The sequence below is a fragment of the Ambystoma mexicanum genome, chromosome 6p, assembly GCF_040938575.1.
Source record: "Ambystoma mexicanum isolate Mex_15411 chromosome 6p, UKY_AmexF1_1, whole genome shotgun sequence".
Taxonomy (NCBI): Eukaryota; Metazoa; Chordata; class Amphibia; order Caudata; family Ambystomatidae; genus Ambystoma; species Ambystoma mexicanum.
The window spans coordinates 1,543,220,364-1,543,247,347 of record NC_090935.1 but is presented as its reverse complement, the minus strand read 5'-3'; the positions used below and the strand labels follow the sequence as shown (position 1 = coordinate 1,543,247,347).

Sequence of the window (26,984 nt, the reverse complement as noted above, 5' to 3'; positions counted from 1 at the left end):
CTTTGACATCCCTCACCATCGTTTTGTTGTCATATTGCTATTGTATTAAATTCAAATAATTAATAATTTCCATAGCACCTATGTTCTACGGACTATAACCTATGTTGTCATCTCTGAGCTTAGTGTTGGTGGAAGCTGGTTTCTAGAACATCCTATCGTACTGTGTTGGGCTGCCTGCATCCAAGTAGGTCGCCATAATTTAGCTATTAAATAACAGACATAATAGAACTTCTAGAATCTGAACGCAGTGTATCGTTTTGAAGACTGGGGATGACGTCATATAGCTGCTGATGAAATACTAGGGAAGCATTTTAATATGTGTCCACTGCAACTTGTTAACAGTGTGGGTTGGTTGAAATGGTGTTCATTGAAAGACAACAATTAGGAATGAAAACGTAGGGACAAGGGATTTCTCTTGTTACTTTCCTCCAACAGCGTACTCTGTGTATGAAGTTGTACATATGTATACATCAATGTAATGACAATCTCTTTATCTTTAACACGTTATTTTTCAGATGCTACAATCAATGAACACTTCCGACTGTTCCTAAGTTCTATGCCAAGCAACACATTTCCTGTCACTGTGTTACAGAATTCGGTCAAGGTACAGTGAAAATCTAATACTTGGGCATTCTGCAGATTGAATACATTGGGTCTTATTACCAGTTTTACAGTCATTCCTGTGACAGTACCAGCAAGCATGATTGCCATTTTCAGCACTAGCTCTAGGGACACAGCTGGCAGATTATGAATGGCAGTAAGGCAGTGACAGTCCCCATTCATGTAGTCCATTAGTGGGATTTTTGTCCACGTTAATTCCTCTAGTTTTCGAGATAAAGTGAATGAAAAAACCTCCAACCAAGTGATGGAGGCATTTCCTTTACTTTGCCTATAGGATGGTAAAAGTGATCATCGTAATTCATTCTGATTCTGCCACAGCCACAGTCATAATGAGCCCCATTCCATTGTATGTTTGACTTTAGAATTACCTGTTCAACATGATGAGATGTTTCATATGATAGGTTCCCAAGCTACAGCCGACAATGAAAAACAATGTATTTGTCGGTAACGTGGGTGTTTAAGGAGCAGCTCACATTGATTTTTGACAGTTTTGATCCCAATTTCATGTTTTGATAACTCAGTGTTTTCATATCACACCATTACATTTGGCTACCTTCCATTTTCTAGTCTGGGACATTACCAAGGGTCACAAAGAATGCACAGACTACAACTGGTCCATAACCAGCATGAATATCATTGGATCTTTCATGGCCTCTTCCTCCAGACCGACACTGCCCCTCTGATTCAGGTCCTTAAATCTGTGATTACCAGACTTTCCCAGCTACCAACCACAAACTATGGCCCACTACTACCCTTTCTGGTCCCGACCTACTGATTGTGCACATTAGATGGGACTAGGAGGTCCTCCAGGACCATGCAGCTTCTTGACTTCATTGTCTGACTCCAACTTCCAAAGTCCAGCACAGAATTCTTGGAATCTATATGTTGTCTGAGAAAGTCAGGTATTCAGGGCAGTCTATGCAACTATATGGGAAAGATAGCTTATTTCTTTATTGTTGGTAACATTGCTTTTACTTAGGAGTCCTTTTTTGATTTGATACTGTTACTAGTGGTAACAAACACATCTTTGTAGTTATGCATGTATAGCCTTTTTTCACAGTAGTTTTATTTTTCTTTAGTTTCAATGTTTTGAAGGAGTGTGGAATGAAACAGTGTATTGTATGAAATGAGGATTCTGCATCTCTGTTAAAATGATGTTTGTGTGCACCTAACGTTGTATGTGAAGCAGCTATACCGTTAGTCCTGTGATGCCTGAGGAAGAACAGACATTATGGAAGAGATTGCCTCTGATGCAACTATGAGGCATGTTAGGAAAGGGTATTTCATCCAAACGATATAAAGCAAATGATGCTCAATATTGAATGCAAGTATCCCAATAACTCTTCCAACAAGTGAGACCGATATAAGAAACTTGCTTTAAGAGTCACATGTGTTGATCAAAGGGTATTTATGCTTCAGTTGAAAGGTATTGCCACTATAATTAAAACAATTCATGCTTCACATTGCAGAGATATCCCATACCCACCCATAACTTTACCTTTCTGAAGTCTTTCCAGAAGCCAATATATTATTGCATTCTTCTAAAATGTGTGAGTCCCCTATCTCTAACCATTCTGGTAATTTATTTTATTTCATACGGCACGACATTGTGTTTCAAAGCGCCCTTGTGCTGTACCTGTACTGTTGGCACTGTATGAAAGACTTGCCTTGTTTGTACAAAGCATTAACTGGACCCTGTAAACTCATCTTTTGGCATTCAGAGACCAGATTTGGCAAGTCCAAGTGGGGACTAGCGGAAAGGAATGTGCTCCGCAGTCTCTGATCTTCATGATCATCATATTCGGTAGCAAGGGGTAAGCATAATAAATCATCTGTCTACTAATGCCAAGAAGGGCTGTCTGTTGATTAACTGGCAACCTTGACCACCCTGGAATACGTCAGGAGGAAATTGGTGTTCTTCAGAAATATAAAGAAGTCTTTCTTTGGTAGTGCCCCAAGCCTAAATAGCAAGGAAGTATCAGTCCGTTTTTATACAAACTCCTCAGGAGACAGTATTTTAGACCCCACCTCCGCCAATTTCTGAAACATCTTTGTACCATTGATTATTATTAGGATATTTATTGAGCATGGACCTAGCTTCAGGAAGCATCAGAGTCATAGCAGGGAATACTTGGCGGGGGAAAATGATTACATCAGATCAATTCAAGGGACCCGGGAACAAAGGGGCGGGCAATTTTGCATCAAGGGATCTCCAAGCAATCAGGGGAGAAAATATGGGCTAAGATTTACTCAGTCTGTGCTTAAGTGAGGAGCGGAGCCGAGGGTGTGTGGGTCTAGGTGTTAAGGAGAAGCCATTTCTTGAAGAGGGTGGTACTGATCTCCCTCCTGAAATGTATTTGCAATGTGACAAGCCTGTTTTTGATGGGAAGGAGGTTCCATAGTCTGTGGGCATTAACAGAGTATGACCGTCTTCTCCGGCACTGGCAAAGTTCAAGTGTGCACATGTAGTTGCTTCTTTTAGATTAAGGGCCTATGGAGATGCTGAGTTTCTTAGCAAGGCAGCTTGGGATCTTGAAGGAGACTGCTTTGTAGATGATGCAGGAGAGTGTTTGCATGGGTAGTATAGCTCAGTGGCAATGCGCTCATCTTGGAAGCAAGATGATGCAGAGCAACACAGGTTCGAATCCCGGTTCAGCGCTTAGAAACCTCTTCCGTATTAACTGTGTTATAAAAAACAATTATATTTATAAAAATGTAAAGATGATATGTGCTTGCAGCGGAAGCCAGTGAAGTTCGATGAGGTTCGGTATTCTGTTGTCGAGTTTTCATGGTCCTTTGATGAATCATGCTGCAGCATTTTCGTTACATCTCAGGGGTGCCAGAGTGGTTGCTGGAAGGCCTTCCCTGAGGGCATTACCACCATCCAGGTGGGAGAGGACTAAGGCTTGGACAGCAGATCTGAAGTTCCTTGTATTGATATTCATATGTGAATTTGGGACTCTGTTCCAGTCAAACAAAATGTTTTATTTAACTTAAGTAGGTAATATTTACTTGAAGTTGGGGGTTCAACTATAGTTTGAGTAATGCCTTAGGCATCTGCCTTATAAACATATCCCAGGAGAATGCGTATTGTTCATCCATTACAAGTATAGCGGCCATGGGAATCCCATATGTGGATGTTTCAAGATGTAGTCACAAACATATCCAAGAGTAATGAGCTAAAATCTTCATGATGTTCCACAGGCTATTTTGGCCAGGTTTATACATTAGGACAATCAAGGACATACTGTTATTTGTATCTTTCAAAGATCTTAGTAACCCTTTTCTGCTTTTACCAGATTGGAATACTTGACTGATTTCTTTTTAACTTCTAGACTACAATTTAACATTTTCTTTATGGGCCACCTGGATGACCTTGATCGAGCACTATACCTTCCTTAAATTCCAAATAATGTGCTGCGAGAATCAATACATTTTTTGACATATTCTGTAAGAGTGTCCCCATGCAGCCCCTCCACAGTGATTAACAAAATGCTAGTCTAAATCCTCAGACCCTGAGAATCCAATTCTTTATAAATATACTCTGCCAAGTATTTGCGACTTTGGTTTACCTTATTCTGAAGACATGCATGCAATACAGGGAAGCACTGTCAGTGGGGAATAGTGTTTACATAGCGCAGCCGTTCCCTTTCAGAATTGTATAGTGTTTTGGCCTGGACGTCTAATTTATCCAACTAAATTACTTTTCAATCAAATCTTGTAGTTTAATTGATCCACAGATGTTTTACGTATTGATTCTAGTATGAGGTTTGCTCACAAATTAAAAGTATATATGAATGACTGTAAAGTAGAAAGCATTACAATTTCTCAATCATGTCTCAGCAGGGTAACACTAATTTCTTTGTGTCTACCTAGGTTACAAATGAGCCTCCAAAAGGACTTCGAGCAAACATCAGAAGAGCATTCACAGAAATTACTCCCACATTCTTTGAGGAGCATATTCTTGGAAACCAATGGCGAAAAGTCATTTTTGGTGTTTGTTTCTTCCATGCAATTATTCAGGTATGCCTTTTTCTCTGCAACCAGTATAATACTTTGAAGATTGCCGAATAGGTGCTCCACTTCAACCTGAGAAACATTGAATTGCCATTAAATATATAGCATATTTTGACCACCAATGTGTAGAGGTTTGAGTAAATGAACTTTAGTAACAAACTATTTCGGTAGGTTCTCCTGTTTTGTGTAACATGTAAACGAAGATACCTAGTATTTGTCACCATAGGTTTCAGTACACTCTGTCGGTCTGAATAGAGATTCTATACAGAGTCTGGTAGTGGCCAAAGGTTAAATAACATGTACCACAGCAAAAATTATTCCAAACACCTAGCTGATTCTACTGTTATGGAGATGCTGAAACTACATTTTAATATCACCAATTGTAGTATCTTTGCCTAATTAAAATGTAGCAAGGTGTGCACATTCTGTAGACCGAATCAATGAGCACACCTGCAATTTGACTTTCTGACACTCATTCTTCAGGATGTGTAAGGAACTCATGGTGGCAACACGCAAGACAGACACAAGTGATCACAGTTCAAGGGTGTTTATTGAAAAATGTAATGCCCAGTGGAAAAACGCCTAATCTAAACCTAAATCTATGATGGGCGCAAGCGTCAACAATTAAATGAAAAATAAGGCAGTCCTAGTGACATTGAGTCAAATTAAAGGGCTTATGTTAAGAATAAACCTATTGCCAATTCCTTACGCTAAATACAAAAAAGTGTGGGATAAGGTTTAAAAAAAGAAAGACGTGTTCTCAAATAATAAGTTAGGATCCGATTGCCTGGGGTCTCCCTTCCCCATGTTTTCTGCACGTGATAAGGTGGGCCTCCTGAGCACAGCATATGCTCAAGCTTTCGCAGCACAACCCGACAATTCTGTTCCGGCTATCAGGTTCTTTGATGGTAAAGTCTCTTGCCTTCGAAGCTTGATGTATCCAACAAACAAACAAACACAAAGTTCTATTCCACAGTTCAGGTTGGGTGATGGCTTCACCCCTGGGTCCCCCTCTTCGGGATGATGACCCCTCAGAACACTTTGGGTGATGATTTCAACCCTGGGTCCCCCTCTTCTGGGCGCAGGCCACTCAGTCGTTCTCAACAAAATATATGAACAGTTCCTTTTCCAATAAACTTTTTGGGCTCTACTTTTCTGCCCCTGGATCTCGCTCGGCCGGGCTCGGATCCCAAATAACAAGCGGGATAGTTCACTCCACTTTGCTTTTCAATGTCTCTTGGTTTATCCCTCCGTCGGGCTGGGACCCTAAACGGCAAGCAGGACAGTGTACTTCTCCTTGTTTTATAATGGCTCACACGTTCGCTAATCCTAATATCCGTTCAGCAGTTCACTGTGAACCTCCCTTTCTCAGGTTCACTTGATCAGGGTGATAATGGCTCACCCCTGGGTCTCCCTCTTCTGGACGTTGACCCCTCTTTACTTTCACAATTATGGTGGGATTCACTTCCCTTGCTTTATCTCAGTGTCGGATTCAATCCCGTTTTTTCTCTCACTGCGGGATTGACTTCCCTTGCTTTCTCTCAGTGCGGGATTCACTTCCCTTTTTGCAGATCGAATTCTTTCGATTGTAAGGTGATTTTGTTTGACCTCCTGTATGATCACTTTGACCTACGGCCTTCTGGTATCTGTTGTTTCAATCAAGATTGGGACGACCAGAGTCTCTTGAATTAGCACCCACTTGGTGCTGGTTCCCTCTGCAGCTTGTCTTCCATTACACAATCTCACAGTTCTTTGAACTTCCTTCAAATTGCCACTTTGTGACTTTCATTGAACACAGCCCGGTTCTTATTGGTTCTCCCCTCGGCTCACCGGCTGTGATAAACCGCTTGGCTTTTCTCTTCACTGGAGTCAAGGCCGGTACCACGGTCGCTGGAGCTTTGCTCGCTCCTGCTTATCCGCATAGTCTTGCCCAGTGTACCGTTGACATCTGCTGCAAGACACTTGTGCTATTGGTCATGGTCCTATGTCCCCTTCCACAGATGTTCCTCGGGCCTTGGATAAAAAGGGCATGTTCGCTTTTCTCGTAGCCACCCTCTCGATTCCTGCCACCTTTCTCCTTCTCTTGAACTGCCGTGCCTGCTTAACTGTGCCGTCATGCTGTCTGCCATGCTGGTACTGTGCTATCTCGCTCCACCTTTTATCCCTGTGGGCAAAGGAAAGGGCCATCAGGTGTGTGTGGTTCTGATCAATTGCCTGACTCTGCCTGACCCTTGTATTGGGACATGTCAGGTAAATGGCTCTGGTGTTATTCGGTTCTCTGGTGTGTTGTGCAAAAGTGTTAGTGTTGGAAGGGGGCGGGGGGTTTGAATGTCCTACGTGGTAGGATGGTGAAAGGGTGTTGAAAGAAAAGGGAAACCGTGTCTCATCCGTCAGTGTCCCACTCCCAAGAACCCCCCATCCAGGTGATCCTCCTGTACTGGTCCACTACCAGGAACTGGATCCAATAGTGATGGCCTTGTCCTGGCCACCTGGATAGACAGATCCCCGGAGACTAGCGGGTGAGACAGCTTCAGGTTGCTCACAGATGGCACAGGCATTTGCAATTTGGATCTACTAGAAATATATAGGCTGTTCAAAGAGGGAATGAATGCTCAAAAGAGGATACTCAGACTGTGAAAGTCTCTCTAGCTCCCACCAGGGAAGATGTGCAAAAAACGTGTACTTTTTAAAAAATGAATTTAGAGGTACATTGTGAAGTAAGAAAGAAAACAAAAGACTCTTTTATAATATCTTGCCAAGGTATGGCGAAGGTAAACTCAACTAGATGTCTCGGATGAATTTACTGGTGATCAGGGCAGGGGGGCTTTGAGCTCAGAGCTGTTCTTCCACATATCTGACTGGTATAAAGGGGCAAAGTGGTTTGGGCGATGTTGTTAATGAAAATAGGCAGCCACAAACTGCGATGTATTGGAAAGCAGTAGCACACTGGTAAGGGTTTGGGGTATTCCTTAATGGCTTACTTTTGCCCAGTGTCTGAATACACTCATCGATTCATGTACATCTTCCTTTTAAATGTCAACAAAACGTTAAGTGCAAATACAATAACTGTTCCATCTTTGCAACATGAAGAATTATACATGTCTGCTACAAAAGCAAAACATGTTTTGATTATTCTGTTAGTAATTAGGTGCCGTTAAAATTCCACACGCTATTTATAGCACAATAAAGCAGCATGCCTGTGGGCATAACTACTATATATATTTTTAAGTTTTTTATTAGTATTATGATTATTAGTTGCAACATGTGTACCGAACTTTGCATAGTGTTACTGACCACAATTTCATGAATTGCACAAACCCTAGGCGATTTCTGTTATGCTGCTAAGCTTTCAGTCCAATACTGCATATTTGCCGATTTGTATTATTACCAACTAAGATATTGATTACATTATGTATTTATTTATTTATATATATATTTTTAATGATTTAGTTTGTTACACACTTTTCATTTTTAAGACAATACAATTCGAGTGGGTAAAAATTCATAGGGAAAAACAGGAGAGAAAAGAGAAAAAGAAAAAGTATAACACATGTAAATAAAAAGGATTTCTTTTTGTCATTGTGAGGCAACTAAAGTAATATTCGTCATTGTCTTTGCTAAGGTTTTGGTTAGTTTCCAGCCTCTAGTCCTAAGATATGTTGTAAGAACTGCACTATCGTGAAAATTAATTTGTTTTCATGTCCATTCAATAGTAGTGCCCATCGCAGTTCTTTATCCATCTGTTGAGTTGATATGTTAAAGAATTTGCCAAAAATCATTCTCTCATGCATCAATTCAGGACAGATCATTACTAGATGATTTATTGTCTCTGGTTCTTCTCTATCTTTACAAAAGCAGCAATGTCTGTCGGTTTTTGGGATTTGTCCGACCATTGCAAGCTCTTGTCGGCAGATTGTTCAGACGGGTCGCCATATACACTGTGCGGATCTTTTCATCAGGAAATAGTTCCATGTATTTTGGAGTTTCATTTAACGCTCGAACATCTAGATGGCTTTGGAAATTTCTTGAATATAGGGTTTTCATTTGACAGGTTCTAATCCAATCGTTGCTTGCCAGTTTACGATTTGCATATTGAGGTCTGTTCATGAGAGTTTCAAGTGATATATCTTCATCTTTTAATTGTTGAAATAATTGTTCTTTCCAATTCCGTTGACATGTATTATACGAAGCGATTGGGTTATTTTTCAGAATTTCTATGGCTGGTATTTTGTCCTTTATCAGCAGTTTCCTTAGGAAATCTAGTTGCTTCCATATCACTATAGAGGATAGTGATTGTGTCGCGACTTCATAACTGATTCTCTGCATTCGGTATGAATCTGGTAATCTTAGGATCTTCCTCCAGAAAATTGCTTCAAATTTCGTCCAATTTTTAGGTAGTGTGTGGATCATTGCATCACTGCCATATGTAATTAAAGTGATTACTTTCTGCCTATAGGATGTTATAATTGGTTTAAATGAAAATTTACCATATTTTCGGTGTAAAAGGCATCCCTGTCTGGCTAGTGATTGAGTTTTCGTTTCCACAGTATCAAACCATTGCTTTTCTGTTTTGGACTGGTTTAACGTGATCCCAAGGTATTTGAAGGTTGGGACTTCTTCTAGAGAGATGTTATCAATAGAGAGTTTTAGTACTGGATGTTTCTTAAATGGGAGTTTTACTAAGGCCATGACTTTGGTCTTTGTGGTGTTGATCTTTAGTTCGTTTATCTTCATGTAGGTTCCCATAAGGTGTAAACTCTGTCGTAATCCTGAAATGGTTTTATCTAGCAGGATGATGTCGTCTGCGGTTACCAGACATTTGGTCGAAAAAAATTGGTCGACCAGACAAATGGTCGAACCAATTTGGTCGAAAACCAAATGGTCGAATTTTTTTGTATTTTTATTTTCACCTTTTTTTTTTTTTTTTGGGGGGGGTCCCCCCCAACCCCCTTTTTTTTTCTAAAAACCCATTTTTGTAAAAAACGAAAACCCGAAAAATAAATATATAATAAAAAAAAAAATCGACCATTTGGTTTTCGACCAAATTGCGTCGACCAAATGTCATTCGACCAGTTTTAGGTCGACCAAATGTCTGGACACCGTCGTCTGCATAGAATAGTGCTGAAATTGGAACAGAATTCAGTTTTGGCGGATTCAAAGTCGTATCTTTTAAATGATCTTCGCAGTCTGCTGTGTATAGGTTATATAAAGTGGCTGCAAGAGGGCAGCCCTGCTTTAATCCTTTCCTTGTCGCTATCAAAGGAGTAGTTGTGCCATTCTTTGTGAGTCTTACAGAAATTGCGGTGTTGGAATGTAATAATTTTATTGGCTCTAAGATCTCTTTTGGACAATTCCAAGCTGATAGTTTTTCCCATAATCGTGTTCTTGAGATAGAGTCGAATGCCATATATAGGTCTAGGAAAGCAGCGTATATCTGTTTTTTTTTCTATTGCTTCATTCTTGGTCAAATTCATTATTAGCAGATTTACGTTTGTTCCTACATTTGAAGTAAATCCCGTCTGTCTCACTGCAAATCGGTTTGTGTTCACGGGCCATTCTTTGAGTTTTCTGAGGAGTAGTGCGGCGAAAATCTTGCCTAGTGGATCTAATAATGCAACCAGCCGAAAATTCTGGGGATTATCTCTTGGTCCTTGTTTGTATATAGGGACAATTATCGCTGTTCTCCACGACGGTGGGATTGTATTTTGTTTGTTGATTGTTTCTATGAGTTGCATCGTGAAGAGAATCCACAGGTCCGTATTTTGTTTTAAGATTGCATTTGATATGCCGTCAGGGCCCGGGGCACGTGAGGTGTTCAGTTTGCCAAAGATCTGGATCAGGTCTTCCTTGTCGTAATCGATTTTCCAAGAGTTGTTTGCGGTCTGTGAAATTGGAGGCAGAGTGGTAACAGAATCATTGTAGATGTTTGTAAAATGATCTGTCCACTTTTGCATAGTCACGTTTGTTACCAGAAGCTGTTGATTACGGTCATTGTTGTTCAGAAGATTCCACAGATGTCTTGGATTGTGGTTCTTATAAGTCTTCAACATGGTTTCTGTGTCATTTTGTAGTAATATTGCATGATATGGCTTCCTCCAATTTGTGTACCTTTGTTTTATTTTTTTCTTCTGTGAGAAGATTGAAGTTTCGTTTACTGGTTTTAATTTGCGAATATCTTTGCGCATCTCTTCTTTTTCTGAACGATTTGCGTGTTATAGTGGTGGTTATGTGATTTCATTTGATTCTTCCTTGGCTTTAAGAAAGTAATCAAGAAGGCATCATAATTGAGTTTGTCAATATCTGGCGTTGATGTTTGTTGGATTTGCTTTGTGAGGTCTCTTAATTGTTCCGCAGTTAATCGCAAATTACGATTATTGCCAGTGACTTCTGTGAGTACGGAAAATCAGTCTTTTTTAGTTGTGCAAGTACAAAGCCGTTAATAATAATTTGGTTATGATCACTTCTTGTTGATGTATTGATTACTGTCTCTGTGATGGAATCAAATAGGTGTGTTGACAAATATACATAGTCTATTGTTGCTGTTGCTGTTGCCTTGTCGCTGTCCCATGTAGGTATGGTTTGGCCCATCCCATCATTTGGATGATCGACTTGTTTAAGGTTACGAGTGGAAGTTTCTTAGTGCCATTTTTTTGCACGTATAGACAGTTCCGCATACTCCATCCATTGGCCGAGTTTATTATATAGATGTATATTTAAATCAACGCAAATAATGAATTCCACGTGATGATGCTCTAGAAGTGTTTGATCGATAGTTAAGAAAACATTGTCCAGAAATTTGCTGTCATTTAGTGTTGCAGGATTCCAGTATAGGTTCATAATGGATATTAATTGCTCATGGCTGTTGGGAGTGAATTCTTGTATTTGAATAATAGTATTTTGTATCCATGGATTGATGTTATTACTAGATACAATTGTCCATTGTGGTAGGATTTGGATTAATGTTAAAAATCCTGATGCTGGTATTCCTAGGGTGCCTTTTATTGCTGGATTGAGGAAAGTAATGAAGCCGTCGCAGCTAGGTAATTTGGTTAGCCATGTTTCTTGCAGACGTACTATAGTTTTTAGTTTGAATTTTGTTGCTGTCTGATTAAATAGGTGAGTTGCCCCTTGTGTTCCAGCTACATAATGACCAGTGAGAGTCGTTCGTGGTTGGTGGTTACGATACAGATGATAGATCTTGGGTAATATCACCGTCTTCAGTGTAGTCGCGATAGAATGGGTGGTTCTCGTTTCCTTGATAGAAGGAATCTCTTGATGTCAATGATTGCGGTTCTTGATGGCCAGGGACCCTATAGTTGGGGTTGTATCTTGTATGTAACGGTCGTTCACTCTCTAGGTTCTTATGTGGAAAAAGGTTTGTATAATTATTCCACTTTCTTGGTGCATCGAATGTTGTTTCTATCGATGCTGGATTGCAGCTGAAGCCCAAGGTTTCTAGGGCTTCAGTTTGTGAGAGTATTTTTTCGAATGTCGCACGATCCCATAGCTCGAGTAAGACTCTATCAGTTGGCTGTGATCTTGGAAGGTTATTAATTTAATATCTCTCGTTGAGATCATTTTGAGTTCAGGTATAGCGTTTAATAGTAGAAGCATATTAGTCTGATTCAATATCAGTCGTTTATTTTGAATTGTCTGGTTTCCTATCTGTAATATATATTGAGTTCGATCTAAGATTGGGTTAATGAAATCTGGATATCTAATCTGGTTCCGATTTCGTAGGCCATCTTGTATTGTTAACTTTTGGATGGATCGGGCTGTCCGGTCGTGAGCAGGCATGTACGTCATTTCATGTGGACTCCCCAAATAGGAGTTTTGATGTTCTCTAGTTTGTCTAGATGGTAATAAGAAATCTACATGCCCTTCGTCAGTTGTAGTTTCTGTGGCTATGGAGATTTCATCTAGCATTGAGACATCTGATATGTCCTCGCATGTCAGGTCCAGGCTTTGAGATGTAATTGCTGTATACTCATCCACGATAATAAGATTAGATTTGTTAAATGTAATGTGTTCATTGTCATCTTCTTCCAGATGGTCTGTATGTGTAGTAAGATCTAGTAAGTCATCTGTGATGATTGAAACGTTCTGATCAGTTCCATTTGGCGGTTCAGGTAGTTGTTTTGTTGAAACGCTGCTTTCCACTGGTAAGGCATTAGGTTTCTTTAGTTGCCTCGCAGAGGGTACAGAGTGAGTGATCATATGTTTCGTTGGTTTATTGAATGTAGGAAGGCCCTTGAACCATTCTGTTTAATGCTTCCAGGTTTTTTTTGTTTTTTTGTTATTGGTGGCTTTCCTATCTGCGCATTTGTAGCCTTGGATCCTGGCGTGAAAATTTGGAAAATTTCCGCTCTTGGGAGACTTTCTTTATTTATGTTTAAAGGAACTATGGTAGGTTCCAGAATTGAACATTTTTCGATACCTCTAACTGGAATTTGTACTTCTCCAGATGGTGCAGGTCTGTTAGGTAAGTTTAATTGTATGTCCGGTATCGTTCTAGTGGCAATCGAATCTAATGGCTTTAGCTGTGGAGGTGGTTGCATCCAAGCCATAACATTAGACATGACTCTATTTTTTTCTTCTCGATCACCTCTTGCAATTTCACATAGTCTCTATTGCCATCTCAATGATTGCTCTGCTTCCGAATCCAATCTTTTTTCGAGTGTTGCTAGAAATTTCTCAATATATACCTGTTTTGTGTGAATTAGGGCTAACAGTGTGGCTTGATCTCGAATAGCATCCTTGGAATCTTCTTGTAATTTAAGAAAAGGTATCATTGATTGTGATACACTGCTATCAGCATATTTTGTAAATCGATCATAGTTGTTGGAATTCTTGGCTGGTTTATTTGATCGGCGGTCAGATTCTCAATATGCGGGTCCAGTTTATGGGTTTTCTTGGTATGAATTGATGTGCTTGGTTTCTGGATTTCTTGGTCAGCTAATGGTGTGTAAAAGGATTCTTGAAAGTCATATGAAAAATGTTTTGGAGGGCTTCTTTCCTCAGTTTTTGGTCTTTGCTTTGGATAATTTATTGTTGGTATAGTTTGTGGTAGAAGCAACATTGTTTTTCGTAGTTTCTTTTCGTTCACCGTGATAGAGGGGCAGTGTTTATTAACTGGGGTGGATGTAGCTTCCGGACATCTAAGTGAGATGTGGCCAAATATTGCTTTCCGTTTCTCCATGCTGTTCATTATGGACTCAATGGCCCTCATTACGACCCTGGCGGAAAGTGACTGACCGGACCGCCACAGCGTAAATAGCGTTTCCGCCATTGCACGAAGGAGCAAAGTGCGGCCCATTCCGACCCATCGGGCACGAGCACCACGGCATGGCGGAAGTGCAAAGTCCGCGATGGCGGAAATGACCCCAAAACGGCCCACACCGCCGCCGTACGGCGCCCTAGGTGCAATACCGCCACCCATCACAGCGGACACCGCAGTGTGCGCCTACCGGAAAGTACGGTGACCGGAAATATACGGAAACGGAAGTTAAAACATGGGCCCGGAACGGGAAACATCCCGCCGTACACCTATAAAACCACTAAAACCACACAACCACTAAAAACACTACCCTGAGACACACCCCAACCCGTCATCCACCCTAGCGAAACCAAGAAAAATGGGAAAAGTAGCGAAGAAAGCGTGCGACCGCAAGCGGCAGGTCCACTTCTCCCGTGAGGAACTCACCGTGCTAACAGAGACCCTCCAGGAGAATGCTGCCGTCGTCTTCTCCACGCAAATGACCAGGACGGCACTTGCAAACAAGAAGGCCATATGGGCTCTGGTGGCACAGCGGGTAAGTGCGGTGGGGACTGCACCCCGCACCCCACAGCAATGCGGAAAGCGATGGGACGACCTGCGGATACGCGTCCGCAGCATACTCTCTGCCAACCGCAACATTGCCACAGCCACCGGGGGAGGTCCTGAATCACCCATCAAGTTGACCCCCTGGGAAGAAATCTGTGCCTCCACCATCGGAATGGAGAGCATAGAGGGAGTCGGAGGGATGGAGAAAGGAGTGCAGACATCCGAAGATTCAGGTAGGTGGGCCAGATAAAACAATGCCAAATCCACAAAGTCCAACCATGTGAAGTACCATGTGTCCACATAGTGCAACAGAAACACATGTCCAGGAGAACGTCCACACACATCGGCCTGATAGCGCACGTTAAAACCCACAATAAATACATAAATAATTAAAAACCCCTAAAACACGCACTACACGTGCAGCAGGCACACCCTAACTGCAGGCTGCCATACAACTGCACCCTCACTCCACACACAAATGAAAGCACCTCCAAGGCCCCGACCCAAATCACCCTCAGGTACCACCCCAATGCATGTGATACAATGCCATTCCAATTCCCACAGACCCATCAATAACCCTCGCCCTCCTTTACTCCACCACAGGGTCCGATCCAAACGACGAGCTTCAGGACACCCCTACCAGCACACCTGCAAAGAGGGCCAAGACCAACGGCCAAAGACCCTCCACCTCAGCTGCACGCATCAAGACACGGCAGCAGCACAAATCAGGTGGCAGCACAGAGGAGGGAACATCAACAGGCACCCCAGCAGCCAGCATGCCCACACCACCACCACCCAACGGATGCCACAGAAGGCACTGCCTCTGGTGGCAGCAGCACCATAGGTGACACCCCATTGATGGCAGCATGCTCCGACACAGAAGACGGGGATGTCGAAGACAGATCCATCCATGACCTGTCCCAATCCCCCTGTCTGTCCCATCTCGTACAACATGAGGATACCACGCAGGGGCACCCACAAGACGACGACTGGCCATCCCCCACAAGCCCTGTGGCAAGGCAACATGAGGTCAACAGCCCCTCTGTGACACCCCCGCAAATGGCCATGGCCCAGCAGAGGCAACAGTCCCTCGACCAGTTAATCGTGCAACAGCAGCAACTGGCCACGCTCCTCAAGGACCATGCCGATGAATGTGGGGGCACTAAGGCAGACATAGAAACATCAACTGAGACACTAAGGGCACAAATGGAGAGTAGCACCGAGAGCCTGAGAGTCCAAATGGAGAGAAGCACCGAGAGCCTGAGGGGGGAACTGCATGCGACGTCCAAGGACGTATGTGCCGAACTTGCCGCAGTGCGCCGTGTGCTCACTGAGCTCTCGCAAACCCTTAGGGACATGCATGGACGTGAGCAGGCAGAGACATCATCCGTTGCAAGTTCCGTCCAGGGCAGCCCCCAACGTAGATCTGGGAGGAACCTGCGCTCCACAGGCAGGGGTGCCCCTGATACCCGCAGAGGGGGCTTGCAATAGCGACTGCCCACTGACAACGAGCATCTGTGGACACTGGTGTTCGGGGGGGAGGTAGGAGGGTGGAGGCGGTGTGTTGGGCTCACTTGGGTGGCGGGTCGATAGGGTGTACAACATGATATCACATATGCCATAAACAGTGCACGATCAACCAATGAGATGTGTGGACATTGATCTTTGTGTACTAGGCCATCATAGGCGTACAGTCCATATTGTGCATGTCCCAGACACACACAGTGCCACGAGTCCCGTGTCCATGTATCAGCCACCAGGCGTGAGTGCTAGAAGCATACATCAATGAGATGCTGACGAATGTCACGGCCCTCCGGTGCCTCGCAGACTCCTTGAGGTGCTGCCACATCCCCGCCCTCATCATGACCATCATCAGGTGCTTGCAGTTCTGCGTCAGGGGGCATGGGCACATTTCTACGTACGCACATGTTGTGGAGCATGACACATGCCATCACCATCTTTGCAACCTTCTCATGGCGGTACAGGAGTGCCCCGCCAGACCTGCTGAGGCAGCGGAAACGACCCTTCAGTAGGCCGAATGCCTGTTCAATGACTACACGGGTACGTGAGTGGGCATGGTTGTAGTCCTCCTCATGCTGGTCCCGTGGGTTCCGGACTGGTGTGAGGAGCCATCTCTTCAGTGGATATCCAGCATCACCTGTATGTGGACGAGAAACGTATGATGTGGAATGCCATTGCTACGTACGCACACCCCCCCCCCTTCCTGCCAGGTCATTGCCGAATCACATACCCCACATTATCATGCATGTAATGAGACTCACCGAGTAGCCAGGATCTGTTCCCTGCGTGTCGCTCCATGTAGTGTGGTATTGTAGAGTTCCTCAAGACCATAGAATCATGGGTTGATCCAGGGAATCTGGCACAACAATGTGTAATGATCCTGTTGGAGTCACACACCATTTGTACATTCAGAGAATGAAATTGTTTTCGGTTGCGGTACTGGGCCTCCATGGCATGTGGGACGACCAATTCCACATGGGTGCAGTCGATGGCACCAATGCAACCCGGTATGCCGGCAAGTGCATGGAATCCCACTTTTGTGTTGGTAATTTCCTGCTCCGAGCGTGGTAGGGAGATGTAGTCGTCTGCGTGCTGCAGGAGGGCATCGAGCACTTGCAATAGTGTCCGTGAGAACAGTGGCTGAGAAATGCCATGCAACTGTCCGACTGTGTGCTGGTAGGTGCCTGTGGCCAGGAAGTGGAGTACAGACACCACCTTCAGTAGGGGTGGGTTGGCGGTTGGGCTATCTATCATGCTGACAAGGTCAGCCTGTGTCATGTCCACAATGGCGGCTATGGTGTCCCGGTCCAGACGGTAGAGGGTGTGGATCTGCTCATCAGTGAGGTTGAACGGATGTGCTCGGAGGCGTGGGATTGCGGGCTGCCTGCGTGGTGGTAGTGGCTGTGCTGGCGGCCCTTGCTGGCCCTGCCTTGCCCTCCTCCTCCTCCTGCGTCTCCTCCGTGCGGCCGGTTGTAGTTGGTGTTCGTCTTCTTCCTGGAGTTGGAGTACTTGCAGTGCTATCAGGTCCCCCAGGGCCAACATCGCGAGTCCTGCCGGTAGCATTTCGGTGTGGTTGTGGGAGGAGACTGGCTGTGCAATTTATGTGTTTTCAGGCTGTATGGCCTCCACCTGTGGTGATTCATTCCACCTGTGCAAACTGCTCTCCCCTTTGGCCGAGCACGTCCCGCACACAACGCTGCAATTCGGGGAATGGCATCTTGCTATTGCAATCATGTATTTGTACCCGATGGCCGTGTAACATTGGTTGATATGTTCATTCTGCTATGGTCCCATTGTTTCACATACTATCTGTGCAGTCGCGAACAGACTTGTGAAGGGTCAGTGGTACGTAGTACTCGAGTAACGGTGGGCCCTCATGCATCACTGTACCGAGTTGCAACGACGGGCGGGGCGTCCCATTTGTGGGTGAAGGCAGTTGCCATTTTCACACACAGCCTCACTAGATGGATTAATTAGTGATTTCAAACGGCCACAGATGCTTCTTCGACGTGATGTTGCAAATGAGGAATTCGAAGGGCGGCGCTTTCGGTTATCAGCTAGCGGCGAGGAAATGCCCACAGGTCTGACTGCAAATATAACGTACTATTGTTCAATGTCCTTGGGACAGGGGCCATGGCGAGGATGCAATGATTGATATGAATGGTTTGGGATGCGCAATAGCGACGTGGGCGATGAGGCCGGACGTTCCCAAATACATGTTACTTCACAACACTGGCATTACGGGCTGGGGCACTGTGGATTTTGCAGGCTGCATAACGCACAGACTCAATGGATATTTCTAATGTTATGTGAGTAAATATTCTGGCGTTTTAATCCCGGGATGAGGGAATGATGAATGGATGCATGGGCAGGTGATTTGATACAGAGTTTGCCATGTACAGGGCTTCTTGGAATCTATCCGCCTCCCCTGCGCTATGTGATGCAGGGCTGCCATAGTGGGACCATCGTCTATCTGGCCTTGTTGAGCCCTCCCTGTCTCGACGCGCCCTCAGACACTTGTGTCCATGCACGTTACCAATCCCATCTGATGGATTCTGTTTTGACAGACGCATGCACAGGTACACTCGTTTGTGATGGTGTTTACACCTCGATATAGATAGTTATGAGTCGCAAGTGGTTTTTGGGTGGTGATGAACCTTTGGAGTGGGCTAGCATGCATATGGCTGTGGATTTAGTGTGATCATTGAAGTGAGTTGTTCGAATGTAGTTCTGATGGCCATTCTGTTCTTTTTCTTTTCTTTTGGTTGACAGGTATCTCCTCCCCTTTTGCCACTGCCATCTGTATGCCACTCCTGCAGATGGGTTTTACTCCCGACACCTGCTGCTTCGTGTTAATCAGTGGAGCAGCATTACGATCTTATGGGACGATCGCCAATGGGCCACATGCCCTTACGCAGTACTGGTGGCTCGGAGCAACATTTCGGCCTTTCAGCTGGACTAGTGCCTCCCCATTGGGACGGCCCTGCGGTTCTGTGCGCTTCAATGTTGCCTTTTCGTACGTGAATGTGGCTCTGTGTACCATGATGGAACAGGGCGTCACACAAGTAGTGGCTGGTCATTTCTTGCGGATGCAGCCCACAATGGTGAAATGTGTTTTGGAGTTCATGGCCTGATGGCTGTATGGGCTTGGTGATTTTGTTGTGCATTAAATTTCTATTCTGATTTGGCCCGTGTAGCGTTCTTCTTTGCAAGTGATGTGGCATATTCCTATTTGGGGAGCGATGTATTGTGAGGAGATCTGCATTGGGTTCCAGCTTCGGAGTTTAGTTGCGTGGTACTGTACTGGACGCGTTTGCCTACGAAGCCCGTGAGGTCAGGGATGGGGGCTGCCAATATGACTGTTTGAATGTTGTCATGCTCAGGGGCGGGGGATTGGGTTTTGTGTAACAGATGCCGGTCAGCCAGGTGGACTGGTGGAATGATGTGATTTTCGGAATATTGCTGGTCACAGGTGCCTGTGTTTGCGTGCGTTTCTTGGTGGGGGACTGTGGTCATGTCCATTGGGATGGCTTCTGTATTCGTGCCATCTGTGCCCTGCAGCTCCCATTGGCCCCTCTTGTGTTTCATTTGTTCGTTGGCATGCATGGGTGACTTGTGCATTTCAATGGTTGCATTGTGACTTCATTGCACCTACGGGGAGTTGTACTTTGTGGGCAGGGAGCGGTGTACAGGCACTCAGTGGGGCCGTTTACGGTTGATTCGCGATGCCGTACTTCTCACCATGGCGGAATGGTTCATTCCGCCATGCTTGATGGCGTTAGGTACATGTCCGCTAGGGTCGGAATTAGCGTACCCTTGCGCCATGGTGGTGTTTACGGTTTGGCATGGCGCGCGGCGCGTGCTTGGTGCAGTTAGCGTTGGCGTTCACTACGGTGTCGCTAATGGCTTCGTACTTTGCGGTGACGGGTCATAGTCGCACCGAGCGCTATTCGATGGCGGTATTGCATTTCCGCCATCGTTTTCCGAATTCCGCCAGGGTCGTCTTGATATCAAGTGAGAGTCTAGCAGCTTTGGTGTTATCTTTAGATGATTGGTCATTGTATGGTTTTTGGTTTGTGATATATTAAGATGAGCGCTCAGCCATTTTAGTTTTGCTAATCTGGCTTGCTCCTTTTGGATGTTGTTCGGTGTGGATTTTGGAATAGTGAACATGCGGGGGTGGATGTAGGTGGAAATTGATTGGAGCATTCCTCTGATTGGTGGATGATATCTATAGACGAGGGATCCTTTTCGTTGACATCTGAAGTCTTTTTGGCTGTGGTAATATTGTTCTTCTGAGTAGTCTCAATTGGCGGTTCTTCCGTGTTTGTCTCTTGCGCCAAATTTCGATGCAGGGAAGAATTGCATAGGGACAACTTACTATGTGGATTTCCAGTATCATTAGGGGTTGATTGCTGCGTGAACACAGTCTGTTGGTTCATTTTTCCATTGCTAGCTTTTGAAACATCTTCCTTCTTACTTGCTGAAAAAGTTGCGGGAACCTCAGGCTCTTTGTTACTAGTTGTTATGAAATCATCTTTGTTAGTAGATGTAATAATCGACATTAGTTCAGTCTCGAGGGTGCAGTCCTTTGTTAAGGGTATTGGGCACCAGAGTGGATCCACATTTGTGTCTTGGGCGCATGAAGGCACTTGATCCATATAAGCTGTGTTGAATTCTGAATATTGATGTGGGTCTCTATTATGCTCCTTTGTCTTATGTTTTGGAAGATGAGAGTCTATTTGAAGGAGCTCTTGGTCAATTAATTCCTCCGGAATGGGGTAATTCGATGGCACACAGTTATGTTTCTTTGATATAGTTTGTTCAAAGGTCGGCTGTTTTAGTTTGTTCTGGCTAGAGGCAGGGGAAGAGCCTAGTTTACAGCGTAAGCTAGTCTTAGGGCCGGACATGATTTTAGGAGACTTCAAGGACATGATCTTGGTTGCCAAATTTCCAGGGGACGCTAATGTGTATCAATAGGTGCAGGCTAGTAGCGAGATCAGAGGGCACTAGCCCCGCAGTTTCTCGCGCGCAATAAAAGGCTGTCTTGAAGTTTAGTTCTTGTATACGAGGGCACAGATATGTAATGTGAAGAATCTGCTGTAGTTGAATAAATCAGGCAGAAGCGTGTGAGAACAAATGTCAGATGCCCGGCAGGCTCTCGCACGACAGGGTCTTTCAAGCTGGAGCAATGGCCGAATGTTCGGGTGCCAATAGCAGATGACTTTACCTCGCAGATACCTGCACACTATGCAAGTATCACGTCAAAACTTGACTATTCAGTGATAGTAATCACCTGGTTTACGCAGTTTGTAGTGGATGAAAAGTTACTTTAGAAAGTGTGTGAGATCAAAGAGTCGATGCTCCGCAGTCTCTCACACGCTGAAGCAGTGGCTGAAGAGTTAATTGAAGGGCTTGTGAGATCAAAGAGCAGATGCTCCGCAGTCTCTCACACGCTAAACGAATGGAACAAGCGTGCAAGATCAAAGGGCAAAAAGCCCCACAGGCTCTCGCACGGCAAGCTATTAAAGGTTGAGTGAAGACGAAATGTTTAAGTATCAGAGGCGAGAGCGCCCCGTCCCACACACTATACAAATATCGCTTTCAAATTTGACTGTTTGCCAAGCAATGTTTAAGTAGTTTGCACAATATGGATAGCGTGTAAGATCAAAGTGCAAGCACCCCACAGTCTTTCGGAGGCTAGTAAATTAACGTTGTTAGCTCCTGTAGATTTTGGCGTGGGGCGGGTCTAAATATTGAACAGATTTATGGGCTGTGTATGCGTTGAGGGGAAAGGCTTGTAAAATCAAAACGTGAGTGCTTTGTAGCGTTCTCGGCGCAGCTTCCCACTTACTTTCAGTTCTTATTTGTAAATAAATCAGAACTTTTCCAAAGAAGGTCATTGGAGATAGGCAGCTATGTCGAACATGCACAAAGGCAGCGTTGCAAATAGTTCAGTCTTGTATACGTTCGAGGCGGGAAGCGATACAGTTCACCTCAGTAGAAAATCCAGTAGCAGGTTTGAAGCAGACACAGACCCAAAGACTCTGCGACCGACTCCTCCATTATCAATAGTGCTATTAATAATAGTTCAGTTCAATATGTTCATTCCGATGTACGCACCCATCAAAAAGTTTCAAAATACAAAATCATCACATTAAAAATTAATTAACGTCATCACAGAAAAGCTGTACCATTGTTAGGATACATTACTTAAAAGTCCATTCCAATACAACTTATTAAGGTGCAAGAACTCCCCAAACAGTTTAAACCCTCATTCTAAAATACATGACTCTTTTTAAAAAAGGACAGCCAAGCCCAAGCAACATATGTGGAATCAGCAGATCAAATAAATAATTGGGTAGAGTGGTGTTGTCTCAGATTACACTTTCTGAATACAGGAAACATTGTGACTTTTCTAATGTCCTTATAAGAAGGACAAAACAAGATAATATGCTTTTAATCTTCTGCGGGATCTCCACACACAGGACAACTCTCCAAAGCGGAAAAGCCCTTCCAACTGACATTATTGGTCCTCAGCAACAAACTGTTGAACCGTGCAAGGGATCTCAACCAACGGTCCACCTTTTTCAAGCTTACGATAAGATATGGTTGAATAACACCCGCCCGGCTAATTACAATATGGGTTCTGTTCATTAACGTAGACATCTCCGCAGACTCCCGCTTCTCTGTGGCTGCTAAGACAAACTCTTGTAATGCTGTAAATGCACAGATGACAATAGTACATTAGGTGGGAAAAGTACAGACGCATTGGATTCGGTCAAAAAAAACCCTTACTTGCATTTTTTGGGCACCCGGCGCGTGGCTGCTGGACTTCACCTCCCAGCATTCCCACAGCCTGGCGCACCTCACTGACATGATCCTCACGCGACCCAGGCCTTAACTGGCCTGCGTCAGCGCGAAGCACTGACACGAAGCCTGTTTGGCCTGTTCGGCCGGTGTGGCGGTCGGCGAGTGACACTGCCGGTTTTCTTTCAATCCTGTCTTGTTGCAGGTAATGTTTTAACTTCTTAGAGATTTGCCACTGGTTGGGGCTGGAAGCTCTACTGGGACTATGGACTCTTCAACTGAGATACGTGTTTGTTACTCTCAGAGGTCACTTTTAGATTTAAATGCAGATTGGGGGTCGCTTTCTAAGCAAATTGGTATGTGGCAGCACATCGGTGCATGCAACTAATCAGATGTCAATTTCAGCAGGATTATTGAACACTAGATCAGCCATTGCACATGCAGATGAGACCTGTCTTCTAATTGAGGTTCACAAGTTGGATGTATTTTTTATTACTGAAACCTGGTTTGTAGATACTTCCCATTCTATTTTTCATAAATTGGTCCCAGACGGCTATGCCATTCAGCATATCAATAGGGTAAGCAAAATAGGGGGAGGGATAGCTATTATTTATCGCTCCCATTTAAAATTCGAGTGCTTGAGACGCCTTGATTGGGACAACCTATCAGAGATAGGTACCCTGTCCTCCTCTCTGTATCCTAAGTACTCTGTACACATTTTATTAATTTAAAGACCACCAGGATCACCTACACTCTTTTTGAAGGGTCTAGATGGTTCTATTGGTAGTAAATACAAAGAGTTACTGTGTATTGGTGACCTCAATATATGACAGATGATCTTACTAGATCTGATGCCAGATTATTACACAAGGTCCTAGCACAACACAAGGTCATATCATTGGCCGCTGCTTCCTCTCATATAAAAAGTAATTGCCTTGATTTAGTGTTAGCTAGAGGAAAGGGGATCAGCTTGGCTGACACTCTGCCCATTTAATGGAGAGACCATTATCATAGGTTGTTTTATATTAAAACAGAACTGCACGAGGTTCAAACAGATGCGGAAAAAAAGATCTGGATGCCATACCTGGCATGGAACTCAGTACAGCAATGACTAACTGTATTCAGTCTCATGACTGAAATACCCTTTTCCGAGAAGGTACTTAAGCTGTGAGCTTCATCTGCACCAAATATGCACCCATGAAAAATATGGTCTCCAAGAAAGCTTCTAAACCTTGGTTTACTAGTGAGCTCTTGGAGCTAAAGAAGGAACACAAATATCATGAAAACAGATGGTGTCGTTCCAAATTAATTGAACATCTTAATCAGGCAAATATTGCTCTAATTAGCGATAAAAAGGCACTGTTTACAGCTAAGTCGCTCTTTCCATCGACTAAAATTTCATCTGCAATAAACCATCCTCAAAAATGATTTAAAACCATTGCTGATTTTGTTAATCCAAGCACACATGCACCAGTGAAGACCTCATCTGTGAATCATGGCAATGGTCTAAATCATTTTTTCAGAGATACAATTTTGAATATCCAAGAAAATATCAGGTCCCATAGAAAGCAAGATACAATCTCGGAATCTGTGGCTTCTAGTTCTACTACAGACTATGTGGGACAAAAAATCCAGTTTGATTTTAAGCAAATTTCAGCTGAGGATATTACACCACTCCTATCCGAGCTTAAACCCACAAATGATTCCCTTTTTCCATTGCCAGCTTTGGTTGCCAAACAACTTTATCTGGAATGTACACCTTTTATGACTAAGTTCGTCAATCTTTCACTTGCCCAGGGACTTGTCCCAGCTGCTTTGAAAATTTCAATTGTTACTCCCTTGTTAAAAAAAAAAACTGGACTGGATCCAGAAGACTATGGCAATTATCGCCCTATAGCGGGTCCTCCCTGGCCAGGCAAAATCTTAGAGAAAGTAGTGACTAAACAGTTAAAGGATTTTGTTGAAGATCACTGCCTACTCCATCCTTTACAGTCGGACTTTCGTCCATTACACGGGACAGAGAGTGGATTTACGGTGGTCTGGGATGACATGCTGCAGGCCGGAGATGTGGGGAAACTTTCCCTGCTTGTAATGCTAGATCTCTCAGCCACATTTGATATGGTGGATCATAGTATTTTTTTATTGATTTATTTATTTATATAGCGCTTTATACCGAGGCACTGTACAGTGGAACAACAAAATAACAACAACATTTAACAATGATAGCAAAATTTACATCATGAATCATTCAACAAAACAATGCAAAGAGCAATTAACTTTGGTGGGGGGGTGGAAAGGGGAGAGGGAAGAGGTGGGGGGAGTAGGAGATGGACAGGGCGAGGGAGAATGGAAGGGGAAAAGAGAGGAGTAGGAGAGGGGAGAGAGGAATCAGATGAGGGTAAGAAGAGGGGGTGGGGGGAAGTGAAGAGGGCAGAGGAGAAGTTTTCAAGGAGGAGAATGGAGGAGGAGGGATTTAAGGGAAGTGCGAAATGAGGTGATGGTTGTGGTAGAGCGGATTGTAAGAGGGAGCGAGTTCCAATGCAGGGGTGCAAGGAGTTGGAATGAGCGGAAACGGGAGGAAGCGCAAGGGGAAGGAGGAACAGTGAGAAGGAAATGGTCAGTGGAGCGAAGGGAGCGGGAGGGGGAGTAGAAGGAGAGGAGGGAGGAGAGATAAGGAGGAGCAAGACCATGGAGGGATTTGGAGACAAGGCAGAGAAAGTAGAACTTTAGTTGTGAGTGGAAAGGTAGGCAGCCAAGGTGAGAGAGCGAGGAAGAGATGGAGTCACGGGAGGTAAGGAGACAAAGGGTACGGACAGCAGAGTGGTATATGAATTTTAGAGGGGTAAGCCGAGATGCGGGAAGTCCAAAGATTAGAGAGGAGCAGTAGAAGAGGCGGGAAAAGATGAGAGAGGAAATTAGGAGTTTGGTGGCATGGAATGTGATGGAGGGACGGATTTTGCGTATATTGTATCGGCAGGAGCAGGAGGTGAGTGAAATGTGTTGTGAGAAGGTGAGATTATGAGATTGGAGGGAGGAAAGTGAATGAAAGGGGGGGAGGAGGGGAGGGAGGGGGAAGAGAGTTAGAGGGGAAGAAAAGGACTTCGGTTTTATCGGTGTTAAGAGAAAGAAAGCGGGAGGACATCCAGTTCTTGATAGCAGTGAGACAGGAGGAGAGTTTAAGATGGAGGTCAGGCGAGAAGGAGGAGAAAGAAAGAGTTGAGTATCGTCAGCATAAAAGTGGTGAGAAATGCCAAACGAAGAGATGACAGGGGCAATGAGAGAGGTGTAAAGAGAGAAAAGGAAAGGACCAAGTACAGAGCCTTGAGGAACACCGTAGTTAAGAGGGAAGGAAGGAGAGGACTGGCTTCCCCACGATACAGCAAAGGAACGGGAGGAGAGGTAGGAGGAAAGCCATTTTAGAACAGGGCCGTTAAACCCGAAGGAGGAAAGAGTATGAAGCAGGAGTGGGTGATCAACAGTGTCAAACGGTGCGGAGAGATCAAGTAGAATAAGGATAGAGGATTGCTTAGCATGTCGAGCAGAGAGGATTGAGTTAAGGATAGAGGTGAGAGCAGTTTCGGTGGAAGGAGGAAGGAGAGAGGAAGAAGTAACAAAGGATGAGAGTTGAGAGTAGGCAAGGCGCTCAAGAAGTTTAGAGAGGAAAGGTAGAAGAGAAATAGGTCTGTAGTTAGCAGTGAGCAGTGAGCAGTGGATCAGCAGAGGGCTTCTTTAGAATAGGAATAATCGTTGCATGTTTGAACGCAGAGGGAAAGATTGATGAGGAGAGGCAAGAGTTGAAGAAGGTGGTAAGGTAAGGGATAAGAAGAGGGTAGATCTTGGGGATAAGAACGGAGGGGAGAGGGTCAGAGGGGGCGGACGTCTGGTGGGCTTTAGAAAGAAGGGAGGAGACTTCCGAAGGGGAACAGGAGAGAAGATGGACATAGTAGAGGAGGGAGGAGGAGAGGGGGATCAGAAAGGGAGTTAATTTTTTGCCGGAGAGTGAGGATTTTGGAGGAGAAGAAGTTGGCAAAGTCAGAAGGAGAGAGTGTGGAATTGGTTGAGGGATCAGGCGTGGGAGGAGAGAGAAGACGGGAGAGAGTTTGGAAAATCGACGAGGGTGGGAGGCTTGAGACTGGAGAAGGTTAGAGTAGGATTTGGCTGCTGCAAGACAGGAGTTGTAAAGTGCATGGTA

At 44.2% G+C, this 26,984-nt stretch overlaps 1 protein-coding gene across 1 annotated transcript in view; it reads left to right on the top strand.

Annotated features, from left to right (window-relative positions):
- The window catches only part of DNAH6 (dynein axonemal heavy chain 6), a 3,423,448-nt gene that overhangs the window by 3,163,729 nt on the left and 232,735 nt on the right, over nt 1-26,984 (top strand). Inside the window, exons 66-67 of the mRNA XM_069626424.1 lie at nt 516-604; nt 4,498-4,644. Coding sequence (XP_069482525.1) covers nt 516-604; nt 4,498-4,644 — 236 coding nt within the window. The remainder of the gene's footprint in view (nt 1-515; nt 605-4,497; nt 4,645-26,984) is intronic.